The sequence below is a fragment of the Danio rerio genome, chromosome 7 (assembly GCF_052040795.2).
Source record: "Danio rerio strain M-AB ecotype USA chromosome 7, GRCz13ab, whole genome shotgun sequence".
Lineage (NCBI taxonomy): Eukaryota > Metazoa > Chordata > Actinopteri > Cypriniformes > Danionidae > Danio > Danio rerio.
The window spans coordinates 25,270,473-25,287,066 of NC_141027.1; the positions used below are offsets into that span (position 1 = coordinate 25,270,473).

Below are 16,594 nucleotides of genomic sequence, written 5' to 3' on the forward strand. Positions count from 1 at the left end.
CTTCTATTAGAAAATGATCAACTAGAATAAAGTTATGATTTGCTGTTCCTAAAATCTAGATACGTGACAAGACTTTTGTCAGGTAGTGTGTATAATATCCTGTAGAATATGTTAAACGAACTTGCATTTCCCTGATGTGAAACATTCATTGCATTTAGCTGACAGAAATCTTGTAATGTGTTCAATTTTTTATTCAGATTTTATTTGTGACACACTCATATACATTATATGCTTACACAACCACTTGTGACCTTAAAAATAATAACAACAACAATAATAATAATAATAAAAAGAAGAAGAAGAAAAATAACAACGATTAGAATCTAAATTATGGAGAAATAGAAGTTATGCAATAGAAAATAAAAGCGAAAATAGAATATTTAAACACTTTTATATATAGAGTATGAGGCTGTAGAAAAAAAGTACAAAGTATGAAAATATAAAAGCCATCTGTATTTCTAAAATTATTTACAGCACATTAGAGACTTCGTATATCAAATGCAGTGTACACAAACCTATATTTCATAGAAGAAATGCACCAATGCTTATATTTTAAATGCGTTTGAACAACCACAAAAGGCCACATGCTCTAAGCCCACTGACCCAATTCTTAAACATTGTGGGATGTGTTGTTTAACCGTGTTAGCCAGACTGAAATCTTTTGCTTTGTCTGTTTTAGAGTTCATATGGAGATTGCAAATGTAATTTGACAGTGTGAGATCAGAAAAAGACTATTCATTAGGGGCCTAAGAAATCAGTTTTATTTTTGAAAAATTCTGTTTTATTTCCCCTAAATTCAGCTTTGTTTTTGTTTAAAATTGTTAGTTTTAATGGTTAAATTTAGTTTAAGTAATCAACAGTTTTCATAATTTATTGTGCATTTTGCAAAATGCATTCATAAATAATGAAACATTAACAGTAATTTATTAGTTTTGAGTAATTAGTTTTGTTATTATACTTATGATATCAAATTATTACTCACCTATAACATTATAATGTTTAAAATTCTTTAATCTCGAATGTCATTTGTTTCATCAATTACAACTGACATGTTCTACCTACTATTCGTCATCATGCAAACTTTCTGTGATTTTATTCGTCAGTTAATGAAGCCTTGTCAAAGAACAGGCGTTTGCACATGAGGTTTTGTAAATTATTTTATCCAAAATTTGCCGAATTCCACGACAATCCCTGTCATACAATGAGTTACTTTTTATGTCTGGATTCTGTGTAGTTTGTCTGTTTTCTGCATTGTGTAAATCATAGGGCCCAAACATTCACCTGCCTCAGTGAAAATTTTAGAAGTTATGAAAAGTAAACAAAACAGTTGGCTTAAAGTTCCAGATGTAAATGGGAATGTGTATATATTGTTTGCTTGTGATTTGACGAAGTGTAAAAGTGGAAGTCACAACCTCAGTTGCCGTCCCACAAAATTGAAAATTTCTCCTGGCTTTTGTTAAACCTTTCGACGCACTTTGATTCATTTTTTTTAAAGCAAGGTGTCAAAATGTGTGCTGGATATTGTATTTGCTTTCTGGCCCGCAGCGCAGTAAGCTGTGGAGGCCCAGAGGTAACCAAAAGGCCTTCCATATCAATATCATCAAGCACCTTGTAAGGAGAACACTATTTGTCATTATTTACTTAAAACCCGATTTGAGCTCCAAACGCATTGGCTGCCGTCTCTGTTTTCCCGTTGTGTTTGTGAAATGCTGGAACGGCGCGGCATGGTGTCGGGAAGTTCAACACATATTATCACCCTTCCTCCGACCGGAGCGTAATCAGCGCAGACAGGCATCGCTTCTCCTCGAGCGATGGTCTCTGCTTCTCGTTAGGATGTCGTGAGTGTACATTCGATGTTTTAACAAACAGTGATCGTGTGCGTTGCATAAATAAGCGGGCACGTTTGAAATATGTGCGCATTGAGAGAGACCTTTTGAGTTCTCTCAGGGGTCGCCCGCATGTGGGGCTTGTTTGCAAAAGTATTGTGACGTTACAAGCGTATTAATAGGAAATCCATCCTTGGCCCAGTGTCCAGAACCCCTTGTTCTTGTATTCCTTCTCCTCTGTATCTCTCTTTCTTGCTTTATTATTGTTTCTCTGTCTGTCTTATTGTACCATGTGTTTTGTTTATTTTGACAGCCAATTGCTTTTGAGTAGTTTTTAATGAGGGCTTTGATGAGCCTTTGTTTAATTAGGAGACTGGTGAGGAGGCCTCTGACTGTTCACTCATTTCACCCTTTCCTCCCTCCCATTTTTTGTTATAAATTTTGCTCCCTCCTTTGAGCCCCATCGCTAATTGTTAACATTCCCCTGCCCTGAACTGTAAAACAAATGTGCTACTGTGAGAGGAGTGTGCCACATGAAGCAGAACTGTTTAAATCAGACCCTAAACACACACGCGTTTGAACGAAGGCTCCTGCATTTAAGTGTTGACAGTAGCTAATCTGTGCAGATTTATACATGGTTGGATGAGGATGGCAAATGGACCTAATCTGAGATTAATCGCTGCTTAATTTGCCAGTGATGTTATGTTTTGAGTCCACATCATTGTAGAATTACTGTTGCCTTAACAAATAATTTCCTGTAGCTTAGCCAACCATTCTTAATGTATTTATTTTAAATTCTTTTCAAAAACAAAGCATGCATGATTCAACCCGCAAAGGTGTATACGAATGTGCAAGCTTTGGGAGTGTTGATAGACTCGATCTGTTTTCATCATCTGTCTAAATCCGATCTGGATGAAATATTTGACAAGAACACAATGTTCTGATCTTTTTTGGTCTAAATCGTTTAGATTTTTTTATTCCAGATTAGATTTTTTTCTCCAAGAATAGGCTTTGTTCTTTTATTGATACATTAGCTCTTTACATATTCATTTAACAGAATATTCCAGGTCTTGACATTTTCGTTGATCTGATCCAAAATGTTTTCACTGACTGGCAACGTTTCTAAAAATTACTCGCATTAAGTTTTTTTATAAATAAAGTATTAAAAGAGCCCTTATTATGCATTATAAAATGTTATGTTTTGGTTTTAGGGTCTTCATTGTCTCATAAAATGCATTTGTTTTTGCCTAATTATCCCAGTGATTCCAATATGATTTGTTCAGGGGTTCATTTGTTACATACTCTTCCTTTGCATGACGCTAATCTGTGGTAAGTAGTCCGATGACCCAGACTGTTGCGATTGGTTGACTGCGATCAGATAGAAAGAAACGCCCACCATGGCTTTTTAACATTATTGAAGTAGCCAGAGTTCAGAGTATATGTGTAAGCCCAATGCAATAGTGCATTAAAGCAATGCAGTTAAACACCAGAATATTGCTCTATTCGTAACCATAAGTTAAAAAAACCAACAACATTCATTAAGGGCCCTATCATACACCTGGTGCAATGTGGCGCAAGGCACGACGCAAATGTTATTTGCTAGTTTCAGCTCAACACAAGTGGCATTTTGATGTTTTACACCACGCTGTTTAAATGGCAAATGCATTTGCTCTCATGTGCGCCCATATGCTTTCTGGTCTAAAAAAGCATGTGTGTTAAGGCGCATTGCTGGCATGTTGCTTTTTAGAGGAACTAAAATAGACTGCACAATAGGCCAGCTGAGAGCAGGTCTAAAGCTAGAGCGTGTTAGTTGTGCACATCAGATTACACTTTCACGTTCATTTGACATCAAAGTATGGTACGCTTGGCTAGTGTGAACGCTGTCTTCTGAACTCGGGTGCGCACCTGTGAACAGTACCCGAATCCGCCTGAAAGAGGTGGTCTGGGGTACTGTTTGTGCGAACTCTGGTACAGTTCACTTCTGATATGAATTAAATTGCACCAAATAACGGAAGTGAATCGCCAACTGTACAGCAAACTTTAGATTTTATGACGTTCATTTGTGTGTGTATGTCTGTGTATCACCTACCTTGACGACAAGCAGTACTGACCCAGTGCAAACAGTGATAATCTCTGCAAAAACGACTTCTGCACACATCGCATGATGTTCTAAACGTTTTTAAAGTTTTTTTTTTTTTAATGCAGATCGATGCAAGTGGCTTTGGTAACAAAAGCAAAACAATCAGTAAAAGCAGACTGACTGTGATAAGTGGACGTCTCCGTTTTAGCGCTTTGCTTTTGTGGCCATCACCTGTCAACAGCTGTACACAAAACAGCAGTTTGATAACGCAAGCTTACCAGGTGCAGAAGGAAAGACGGTGTGAACGCAAACCAGCCGAGAAAGTGGCAAAGGTGGACAATCGAACTTGGGTTCGGTCCAGGCAATTGAACAAAGTGTGAAAACACCCTTACAGCTGTGTTACACACTGGAAGGTAATTTTTTAAAACGCATGATAGGAGCTCTTTAAAAATCAAATAACCAAATACTGACATTTTCTTGTTTAAATTATTGTATTTTTTATTATTCAATAACAAACTGCACTTTTTTATGACTGATTTATGATAAACATTTGTACACAAAGCATTTTAAGCATTTAAACTTAAAACTGAGATCATGTGAAAATCCTTTAATGTTACAATTCAGTTAACTGGACTGTGCGTCCTATTGGTCTTTGCATTTCTGCTTTAGGGTTTCTTTTTTTGTGAATTACATTGTGGTGGTAAATTTTAGGAGGCTTTCGCACAAGCACTTTTGATGCCCATTGGTTTATATAATGTCAAACTTCAGTTTGTCTCTATAATATGATGCCTTCTGAACATAATCAAAAAGCTAATGTTTGCAGAATTTACTTGTGGCCTTTATCAGCTGCATTGTGTTCTTTTCTCAGCTTTAAAGAAACAGCACTGAAAGTTGTCATAAGTGATTTAGATTTCTTTCTCCATTATGAAACACAGCCCTGATCACAGCATCCTTCATCACTTAAGGGTTGATTCAGTGTTGCTCTCAAATCTTCTTGGAGTTGATTAAGGTTCCTAGTGATGGTCGGGGGGAATTTAGTTTTCAGGTATTTGGTCCTGGTTCCTAGTGCCTGAGTTCTTGTAACTACACGGTGCAAATTTTCCTAATGAAACTGCCAACGTGTGTATTTACTCTTGTTTTTCTGAAGAATGTGAAAAGCACTTCACTCTCTCACTCATTTTGCCTTATAATCCTTTGTTTTCATTAAATTAGCTGTTTTCTGCTAATCAAAAAACAGTGTGAGCGCAATTAAGCAGGGGAAGTGGGGACCTGTCCGTTTTTATTTGGACCAGGCAATCAAACCAAGTGTGAAACCAGTTAATATTTTGTTAGTAGTTCATTATCAGGTTGTTTGTTTTATTTATTTATTTATTTATTTATTTATTTATTTATTTATTTATTTATTTATTTATTTATTTATTTATTTATTTATTTTTACTTTTGTCCATAATGTAGACTTCAAAAGTAAAAAAATGCATCATTGATTAAATATAGTGTTAGAAAAAAGAAAAAGCGCATCTATCCACGCAGTCCAGATACTTGCCAATCCACAGACTCTTATTTGTTTAAAAAAAAAAAAAACCGAGGCTGACCACACCGAGTTTACAAACGCCTCTCCAATCAGACCAAATGATTTGTGAGTGATTAGAATGTCCCAGTAGGAGACAGGTGGGTACTTCATTCCGTCATGAAGACCAGTAACAACCCTCGCTGCTTTGGCCTCTGTGATTTATTATGGCTATTAAAGATACAGAGACAGGAGGCCGGAAAACAAGCGTGTTTATTTTTTAATCACTGCAGTGCATAGCATGCCCTCTAATCATCTATAATCACCTAGTTAGAACTTCGGCCTGATTAGTGGCTGACTGAACACAACACGCTATGCAAACATTTTGGAAAGAAATTTCTGATACTTTTGGAACTCGGTGTTGCCGACTTTGCAGTTGCATTCTGTCTAGTAAAAAAAAAAAAATGCAATTAGTGTTCATGTGTATAGTGGCGCTGACTGTTCTATACTATTCGTTAAGCTGTATTCTAACAAAATAGTTATATTTCTTGATTATGTCCCATGTAGATTAGCACTTAGGACGTAGGTGTTTCAGAGGCTGGTGAAGATGGATTATAGTAATTGCACAAGACACAATTGAATGCATCTATCCCCTTTTCTTTTTTGGAGTGAGAGATGAACGGTGGGCTTTTTCTCCTGACCCCACCTGAACCATTCAGTCGGGTGTGTTTATGTACTGTATATTTGTCTACAAAGAAGCTTTTAGCTAAGTGAAGTTTACAGCTATATGACAAGCTGATGGTGATGGCAACCATGTCCAGTTCCTGCTTTCTGATTCTGTATGAGCAAGTTTTTGTTGGGGCTGCTTCAGTCTGCCCGCTCAATGTATACTGTGAAAAGCAAGATATTCTGCATCAAGTTCAGTGCATCAGGTGTCTTAATATATTGGCAAGCCTCATGTATTTAAAATAAAAATATCTCTATTTTAGAACTGCAATGGAGTTATTTGCTTTATCAAATGTCAGTTGATTTGATGTTTTGAAAATGGCATTCATACAGGGTGGCTTAAACACGTTTTGAGATTTTATTTGATATATTTTTAGTTAATTGTACTATGTTTTTATTAAACATAGTACAATTAACTAATTTCGTCCTTTGAGATCTCGTGAGACTAAATGGTGAAAAGGTGTCTCGTGAGTTGTGATGTCGTAATGGAGTATGAGGTTGAGTTTGAGATTGGATGCAGGATTGGATTTGACACTCAAACTAAGTGCTTTGTACACACCTGGCAACCCGCTCTGCCCTTTAGATATGCTTAAAGACATAATCGTTGTAAACACATCATTTATGCCGTCCAAAGAAAACATACATATTTTTTTTTTTTGCTGTGCGATATCAAATTCTATTAAAACAGCTCTCTCCTATCAGTCCACACTCGCACCCAGTAGCTCTGAGTTTGTCCAGCCAGGAGACTTTATAGCAAAATATTTAGCAGTGTTTGCATGTTCTTTATGGCATAATTCATTAAAATAGAAGTGAAATGACATTAATTACAATTTTTTTTTTACGAAAGCACCTAAATTGTTTTGCATTCTGTGATTTATTTTATTTATTTATTTTTTTTTCAGTTGAATAAAAGACTATTTTCCATTCATATATTTCACCATTGAGGATTCCAAAAAATAGTATGTCAAGACTTGTCTCGTCTTATCTCATTCTCGTGAACCCAATCTCATGTCACGTCTCTCGTGGAGTAAGTGTCTCGTCACACCCCTAGTTTTTACGCATTTATTTTTTTGTTTATTTTCCGTCAGTAATTTTTAGCTACTAACATGAACAAACAATGAATAATACATTTATTACAGTATTCATCTTTTTATGGTAGTTAATGAAAATAAAGTCGTTCATTTTTAGTTTTTGTTTCCTCCCAGTGCATTAATAACTTATAAAAAATGCTGTACAGAATTGTTCATATTTAATTCATGCTAGTAAATGCATTAAAATAATAGTCAGTTTTGTTAAAGGGTTACCTTTAATTAAATTATTATTATTATTTGTTTATTTATTATGTATTTATTTATTTTTTTACCTAAAATTCTATAAAAGGCTGTAGCCTTTAAGGCTTTTCTGCAGTCAGAGACTGAACCAAAATATTAGTTAGTTAATACTAGTGGGTTCAAATTTAAGAAATAGCTAAAGTGGAGTTTCCATGGAAGATGTAGTGAAATAGAGAAGGAGAAGGAAAGGATGAGATGGCTCTGGAGCAAAGAGGGCATTGTCTTGCTTTTTGTTTTTCCTTCCATTCTCTACCCATCTCACATGGATGAAAAGGGGATAAAAACGTCTTTCTGGCTCTCTAATGGATTTACTATGTATTCCTCCCTCATTTCAGTAGATTTATGGCCCAAGTGTTTCCAGTGTGCAGGAAGTCCTCTTGTATAATGGTGTTTTGTTTTTATTTTTTGACCCCATCAGATAAAAATCCCACATAGACTCTTGGCCTTCCAGTCTGCTGTTTTCTTTCAGGTTTAGTGTCATATTAATAGCTTTGGATCTCCCCTGAAGTATTAGCCTGATTGTCAGGAAAACGCTGGACGGCAGACAAGGGCATATTTGAGGTTTTCAGCTTGGAGCTTGAATTGTGTGTGTATCTACATGTGTGACAGCGAATGTGTATTGATGTTTAAACAGCACTGCAGTTCTCCCGGCTTAAATGTCCACCCGAGTGCTACTAAGCCTCACTCTTTTTTTTTTTTTTTTTGAGATTGCATGTAAGCATAGACTTTTAGGGTTGTAAATTCAGTCTGAAATGTGGTTGCATTCATGAAGTCTACATTAGAGACCAGAATGCAGAATATTGTGCTGGTCAAGAGAATCCAACACAATTCACTCTGACAGATAGAAAATAAGTGGAGAAACATGCAAACAGTTATAAACAGTTAAATATCCATAGTTTCACCACCTGCTAGAGAAGGTCCTGCTGGAAAATACATCATTTGTTTTTCTTCATTCTTTGTCTGTAGGGAAAGGTGGCTCAGACAGCATGTATGTCAGCCTGTAAACACCTCTCCACCTCCTTGCTGCAGCTGCTGTTGGAGGCTGATGTCAGGCAAGTGTCTATGGGAGCCCTGCAGCAGTTCAACGTGGACGTCAAAGAATGTGAAAGTAAGTTTGACTTTTCGCAACAAAAACCCATCTTAAACCTGATTGCATGACTGTTCTTCATCCTGGTGTGTCCCAATTGAAAATTTCATAAACTGCCCCAGAGACTTTTTATTGTGGCACAAATTGTTGCATCCACTGTAACAAACTTCCCCATGGCTTTCTCAAAACTGGCTGAATGTTGGAGAAAAAGGTGAGAAGAGACGAGTATGCACTTTTGGCTAGTGCCTAAGATTTGTCGCTTGGCTCATCTCTCCTCACGGCTTTGTGTGTGACCACAGCTAAAACTGCCTTTGAGCTCCTAACCCCAGATGGTTAATGGATTTCCCATGATCCTCATCCAGCACACACTATTGCACATGGGTTACAAGCAAAGAAAGTTTGACCCCATCACCAAACGGTCACATCAGTCACACTGTATGCTGCGTTTTTGGTGTGGTTTGCTTTGGGCTTAACAAACAGGCTGATAAGTACCATATCAGTTCATTTTAATTTTTTTTTTATTTAATTTTTAGAGACATCGTCCTGTTGATTTGGATGCCCCCACGCGCTCCATATATTTGTATGCCTCAAACCACAAAAACTCAACTAAATAATCAAAATGCCACTCAGAAAAGAAGAAAGCCCCCATCCTCACACATTCATTCTGTTTGGTGAATGAGGTCACTGTGTTTACGGTTTTTAGAGGTTTTTGAAAATAATACAGGACTAAAATAACTTCTTAAAGATAAAACCACTTGAATGCACAGATGATGTGTCCGTGGTTGGATCTATCAACAGTTTGGACGTGTCTGTGCTGTGGTATAGAGAGGGAGGGTGCTGTGAATGCATGATAAAGAGGTTAAGTATGAGGATTGGTTAAGGTAGGATTCTCACTGGTTAAAAATGCATTTCTTTATAAAGACAGATTATAAGCAGGCCCAAATAAATGTGAAATGTCTATTGATAAATATGGATAAACAATAAAGTGCAAGTGAATACTCTTAAGTTAATAAGTTTATCTTAGAATTTGTTAAAAAAAATGCTCTGAGATGGGCATGGAGTGCTGCGAGCAGAGAGAGTTAAGGGCGTGGCCGGCAGAGCAGGGGAAAAAGAGGGGAGCGAACAACTGTTGTCAGCATAATGACGAGACACAAACTGTGAGACCAATGGTTGTATAGTTTACAAAGTTAAAATGCAAAGAAATAAACAGAATGCAACTTAATGTCATGCTACAATTGTTATTTCGAATTTCATATATACATAACCACAATTTGTTATATCGTTATAAAGATATTCGTGTTTATATAAACACTATAAATGATGAGAACTTTTCTTCTCCTCAATCCCTGGGTCTGAATGCAGACACCGTGGACAGCAGTGAAGCAGGTCTCTTGCCATGTCTATTTCAATCATTAGCCCTGCCGATAATCTGGAGGATTTTAAACATAGGCGAACAGCAGCACGATGTGTCTGAATGGTAACAAACTCAACTGATAAAAGACAAAAAGTCCACCATTCTCAAGTTCTCGTACAGCTCTTTCAAAATGCTTGCTGCAATCCAACAGCATTGCTGTATCAGTCTTGACAGCATTGCGTGGAAAAACATTCAACAAACCCAGTCGATTATGGAAACAAACACAGCCTCTTGCCGTGCATGGAAGCGTTCTCACCCAGTCATTGGGTCTCACAGCTTGGCAGGTCTTCCTTGCCTTCGGAAAAGCACGTTCTCTCATGAATAATTAAGTAGCAGGGTCTTCTCATAGAATAAGAAAACTCCGCCATGAATAATAATGAGAAACCGACGTGTCATCTCTCCACTAGCAGATTAATGTTACGTCACCGATTTTAATCCCGCCCCAAAATTTTTTTAAACCCAGAAGTTCACAAATCTGTTAGAATTTTTAATCTCTTGAACCTCTAAATGTATTTGAACTTAACGATGATGATCATATCAGTAGTAAACGTGTAGTGTTGAAGGTTCCGAAAAGCACTTTGATTGCTGCACTGTCCGAAAGCAAATGTGCAAACATTGTACATGTAGGGGTACACAGCTTGGTACTGCGGCAGCACGTTTAAAGGGACAGCTTTGCAGTTCTAAAAGGTACAAATAAGTTACCAAGGATAAGGATATGTTTCCTTAGATATTGCTCTAGACCTTTTATGGGTAATAAAGAGGCTGTTACATTGGATAAGCCTTTTCCCAGATTTTAGAACTATTGGCAGAAGTGCCTGATTTTCAGTGTCTTCACTTCTTAATAACTGGGAACAAATTCTTTACCTGTTGCTTTGACTGGAGAATTTAGTTTTTTCCTCAGCCTTTTTGATTTGGTACAAGAATGCTTTTGTTACCACTTTTGTCTAACTTAAAGGTTTTTGGGTGATTAGAAACCTGCAGTTTTATCTCACGCCAGCAAGAGGCTCTGTTAAACTGATATTGGCCTCTCTTATGTCTGCTGTGCCTCTTTGACCTGTACAGCACCTCAAGTGGGCGATGGGACATTCAAAGAGAAAGAGCTTCATGAATTGCTTCCTGTTCAGTTCAGCTGGTTTTGGGGAGCATAAAGGTCTTGACAGCTTGTCCCTGCTTATCCCTTGGGAGGTTTTTGAGCGTAGTCACTAACAGGGCTTTATGCTGGTATGTGGCAGTTAGGTGAAAGCCTAGAGGTTCTTGTTCTTAAATCTTGATGAGATGTGCTCTGACATGCGTCACATGAACCATGTCGCCTTTGCCGCCGGTCTCTCTCCTGTAAAAAGGCGAGCAGAGAGTTTGCTAAAATCGGCAGAGTCTCTGGCCGAGATGCAGCAACAAAAGCGCGAGGGTAAGCAGTCGCTGGCTCAGCGTTTGCGGGGGTCAGAAATAAAGATGGCAGGCGTGTAATTTGCGTGAGAGGCAAGAAAGGCACGCAGCATCATGAGGTGAAAGGGATTTCTCCTGGCCCCGGCTTGTTTTGTCTCTGTGTGTCAAATGTTCCGTTTTTTAGAATGGCGAAGCTGCTTGTTTACGGGTTCCCGTCCAAAGACACATAAAGGTCCAATGGCCCTCAGAAACCTCTACAACTCCTTAACTCCCCACACACCCCCAGCCCATTGGCTTTTCACAAGTTTTGTCAGCCCCTTCGCTCAGTACCACGCCACTGGTCTGGGAGAACGGCCTCATGGGAATGGACATCAGGCTTTGGGTTTTGGTGTAAAGGCAGCCCCCTCGTCCTCACATATCCCCTCTATCTGGCTTGTCAGATCGACGTTGGGGAGAATTAATGAGAGTTTGATGATGATTTTTTCCCCCGAATGGGCCACACAAAGCCGGTGGCAGACCCAGAGACATGACTCTGCTCTGAACCACCCAACCAACCCTCCACCCCCTCTGCCAGCATCTCCAAAACCTTCAAAGCCCCCATTCCATTTCACCTCCCCCACCCCCACTGAACCTCCCCCTGTCCTCCCCTTGTCCCGGCTGTCATCCGTCTGCCAATCTCCCGCTCCATGGCGAATTCCCTGCTCTCTTTATCCCTCTCTCTTTCCCACAGGGTTTGCCAGGGCCGGCCCGGTGCCTGGCTTCCAGGGGGACACTCTGCTGCTCGCCTTCATCGACTTGAGACAAGTAGGTCTTTGTTTTTTTCCACTCCTTTTTCTTTTCTTTCATTCTTCTTTCCCCTTTCTTCTGTTTTCCCTGTTTACCCCTCAACATCCCCCCCTTCTTTCTCTTATTTTCCCCTCTACCGCCTAACCCAACCCCCTAAACTGCCATGCCTGCCATAGGTTTGATTAAAGGTTTCTTTCCTCAATGTTCGCATGCTCGTTTTCATATCTGTGGTCCCAGGGCCCGCCCTGATATTCACCTTTTTGTATGTAGAATTGTGTTGTGGAGGTGGCCCCTAGACCTCCTCCTGTTTGGTTTAAGGTAAGGCTTTTTAGGTGGTTCTTTACGGGTCATCTTATCCCATTTGCACCTCTCCATACTTGAACATTGCAGAGCTGGTGCGTTTGATCGGAAACAATTGCTCTGGCTCAAAAAACACAAACTCTAACACATTGAGGAGAACATCAAGTTGATGTTGCAAGCAGAAAGGCAACAGTCCAAGGCATTATTCTCTCATCTGTTTTTTTTTTTTAGAAGACGTTGTTTTCATAGTGTTTTGCTTTCATGTTGGCAAAGCTGAAGCCTAGCATTTAGCACAGTCAAGTAGCAATCTTTTTCCAAAAACACAATTTCAAATCATATTCCTAGTCAGGCCTCTTATGATCATCATTTTGGTCCAAGCATGTTCTGATTCAGGGAAAATTGCAGTAATGATAAAAGAAAAAAAATAATAATCCACTGATTCTGAGGGTAAATACACATTGGATTTTAGGTGCAGTCCTGCATGTGAGCTAATATCTTTCATATTGCAAACACCAGCTAAGTTATTGAATTAGTGTTTGTGCATTTAAACCAATCTTACTTTAGTGAATCACTAATTACTGATTACAATGCATTGATAATACATGTTTCCCCATGGCTTTAGTAAAGTATTGATGCTTACATGGAATTCGATACAAATTTAAATGTTGATTTATATATTATATGTTTTTGCATTCTGAGATGTTTGTCTGTATTAAGTTTCCAACAACCTTACCAAAAAATGAAATGGTTCAATATTCTATTCATGCATCAATTGTATCAACTAGAGGTTTTTTTGAGGCAATGCATGAAGTGAATGTTTAAATTAAGGCCGTTGACACAAATGTAGAGTGTGTGTGTGTGTGTGTGTGTTTGTGAATTCTGAGATCTAGAGAGGATGGGGAACAATAATAGTGGGGGTACAAGGGTCCATATTTGGGACCCCCTCCCTCGTTGCCGAAGTGGCCAACCTGGGCGGGTGTCAGGGACTGAGAGGGGATGACGGATGGGCTGGATGCTCAGGGAGTAGTGGATGAATGAGCTGACAGACAGTGACGGATAGCTCTTTCTTCCACTAAAACAATTCCGTTTTGTCCCGCCTGCCATCATGATGCAGTGCCACTTGTTTTCCATTTAGTTTTTTTTTTTTTAAACCTGACTTCACCATGAAGGCGCTTGTGTGGTTTTACTTTGTTTTTTTAAGAGAGGAAAAAAGATGATGCAGAAGAAAAGAATGAACAAAATAGCCATTTTTGCTTTTTTAATGTCATTTTTTTTTGCTTTTGAACTATCATGATGCATGACTCTCTACAAAGATATCTTTCATTATTAATACTGTTATTGTTATTATAATTTCAATAGCATCCGATGGAAGTCGGTGGAAGTGCAGTTTTCTTTTAAGAGGTTGTTCTGGTGATCAGAGACATCACAATCATTCTGTCTGTTTGCGTGTCTGGCCTTGAATACGTCCGATAAATCAACCTGAAGGGCCCGTTTGTGTCCCGGTCTCCCGGGTCCTGGGATGGGGCTGCGGGTCAATCCTTATGGAGATAGACAACGAAAAAGGTCCGGAAGCTCTGGGAGGGGTTTTGGTGAGAAGCTGGAACCTAGATTCACTCTCCTATCTGAAAGACAAGAAGACAAAAAGAAAATGAGAACATCCAGACACTGCTTCAAAGCACTTTTGACAGTGAGGAATAAGAGGATGGACGGGGCACTGACATGACAAACGACTTAATTCTAAGATGTTCTCATTCATTATACTGTAGCATTAATCTCTGCTCTTTAGCCATGTTCACATCGCAAGGGGACAAGGTTGACAGTGCTGCTTAGTGTTAAATATAATTGCATTCTGCAATGCAAGTTGAAATTTCAGATGTTCAGACAGAAATTTTATAACAATAAGAAAATATGTGTAGCATAAACCCATAAAGAATTTGTTGCAACACTCTTAGAAATGAATGTAAAAAAATATTACTGGGGTAGTAGTTTTTCATATTTGTACCTAAAACACACATACTGTTTCTGTACCCCAAATTGTTTTTGAAAGGATTCTGCATCAGTGACAACTTCTGTACATTTATTTTTGAAATTGTACTAATATTCATACAAATTAAACTTTTGCAGTTTTGTAGTGCCACCTAATTATGTTAAGGATTTTAGGGAGGAAAAAAGCTTCAGACTCAGCATGTGTTGTTAACAGTATAGAGTATAAATGACTTCATTAATGAAGCAATGCATTGTCAGTCCAGTAAAAAACAAGTACATTATGATGACGTCTTGAGGAAGATTATGTTTTTATTACAGCACAGCAGGGACAAAGTATAGACAGCACTTTGAATTCAGTGGAGTCGGAAAGAACTCCAAACCTCTTCATTTGATACATTTTATACTGTTTTCATCTTCCTGCTCAATTTACCCACATTATTGGTAAACTTTCAAAACACCAAGTGGTAAAGTGATGAGATTAAACAGAATTATTTTTTGGTCAGCAGATGGGTCTTAATTGGCAACTCCCAGACTAGGGATGAATTATCACGCTGGAGATACTAGATTATGTACTTTTTCTGAAATCCGAATAAACATTCTCCCTATGGCAAACAAGCTTTTAAAACATAAGCATAATTAGGAGTGAAAGCTGTGTCGAGGCAGACTATAATTTCTCACAGTCCCAAACGTGTATGAACATGTTTCATGATAGAGAGAGAGAGATATTAGTTGATGGATCCTTTATAATATTTCCGCAAGATGACCATATCGCAGTTTACCTACATTAATTCACGCCTCCTCCTGAAGTCGCGTGCAATGCATTAAAACATTGTGCATTAAAACATATACATCATTATAAAGTGATGTATATGATGTTTTCGTTCTTTTCAACTGGTTCAGACCAAAGCAACCAGTGTGGTGTTAAAAGGACCCAAAGACGGCAGAAATTGCTACAAGCTATCATTTGTTGCCCTTGGTCCAGACCAAATGAACCAAACTACGGATGTGAAAGTGCCCAAAGATAAACCCATATTGGGTTTACTGGCTCACCAGTCTGTTTTAGCCGTTTATGAAGAGTGAAAGAAAAACTTCAGATGAAAAAAATAAAGTGTGAGGATTGAACTTATAAATGGTGTGATCTGCTGTATGCTGCAGTTCTATATTTAGTCCTACATTAACAGATTATATTAGGGAAGCTTTGTGGTGATAGGAACCCTTGGCTGGCCTTGGTTTGGGAGGCCTACTTGCCTCTGTGGTGAGGCTGGCCCCCAGCAGTGCACGTTCTTGGGGCTGCCACATGCCTCAACTTTTACCCTGGATCTTCTGCCTTCCCAAATTCCTGTCAACTCTTAGGGTGGGGGTGGAGAGAGCCAGCAGCCAGACTTTGGTTGATGTAGAGGCCCTTGCAGACACAAGTGTTTTTGGCATGAAGTGGTGGCTAATTATAGCTTGACTAGGGTTGACTATTCTAATTAACGTGTCTGTCTGTAATTTTATCTTTATCACTTTTATCTTTGTCTTGTAATCTTAAAGAGTAAGGAATTTTAATACTTTTTTGTTTATATATTCCAAAAAGACATTTAACCCTTCATGGGGCAATCATTGAAATACTCATTAGGAAAACCCTTGTGTTATTGTGGATTTTTCCAAAACTTTTGACATTTCATTCATTCATTTTGTTTTGGCCTAGTCGCTTTATTAATCTAGGGTTGCCAAATTATCCAGCATATGTTTTACGCAGCGGATACCCTTCCAGCCACAATCAATCACTAGCAAACACCCATAAACACTTATTCACACACATACACTACGGTCAATTTTAGCGTACCCAATTCACCACATGTCTTTGACTTGTGGGGTAAGCCGAAGCACCCAGGGGAAACCTACACGAACACGATGAGAACATGGAAACACTACACAGAAACGCCAACTGACCCAGCCAAGGCTCGAACCAGCGACCTTCTTTTTGCCGTGAGGCGAACTGCTACTGCGCCATCGTGTTAACCTTGTAAAGATTTTTCATCAACACACCGCTTTTCTACTTTAAGACCATTTTCTTGGTAAAATGTGGTTTCTTACATTGACGTTAAACATTGCAATTCTGCATTCGTGTTCATTGCAGCTTCACTATCTATTTGAAAATTCAGAGCAGCTTTGAATGTTGTGTG

At 38.6% G+C, this 16,594-nt stretch overlaps 1 protein-coding gene across 6 annotated transcripts in view; it reads left to right on the top strand.

Moving 5' to 3' along the window:
- exoc6b (exocyst complex component 6B) overlaps positions 1 to 16,594 on the top strand; it is a 144,493-nt gene that overhangs the window by 96,625 nt on the left and 31,274 nt on the right. For all 6 annotated transcript variants that reach the window (XR_015494951.1, XR_015494950.1, NM_001076730.3 and 3 more), the window contains 2 exon segments: positions 8,437 to 8,578; positions 12,085 to 12,158. Coding sequence is in view for 4 of the 6 variants with exons in the window: in NM_001076730.3 (NP_001070198.3) it covers positions 8,437 to 8,578; positions 12,085 to 12,158 (216 nt within the window). In the remaining 2 variants the exon portion in view is untranslated.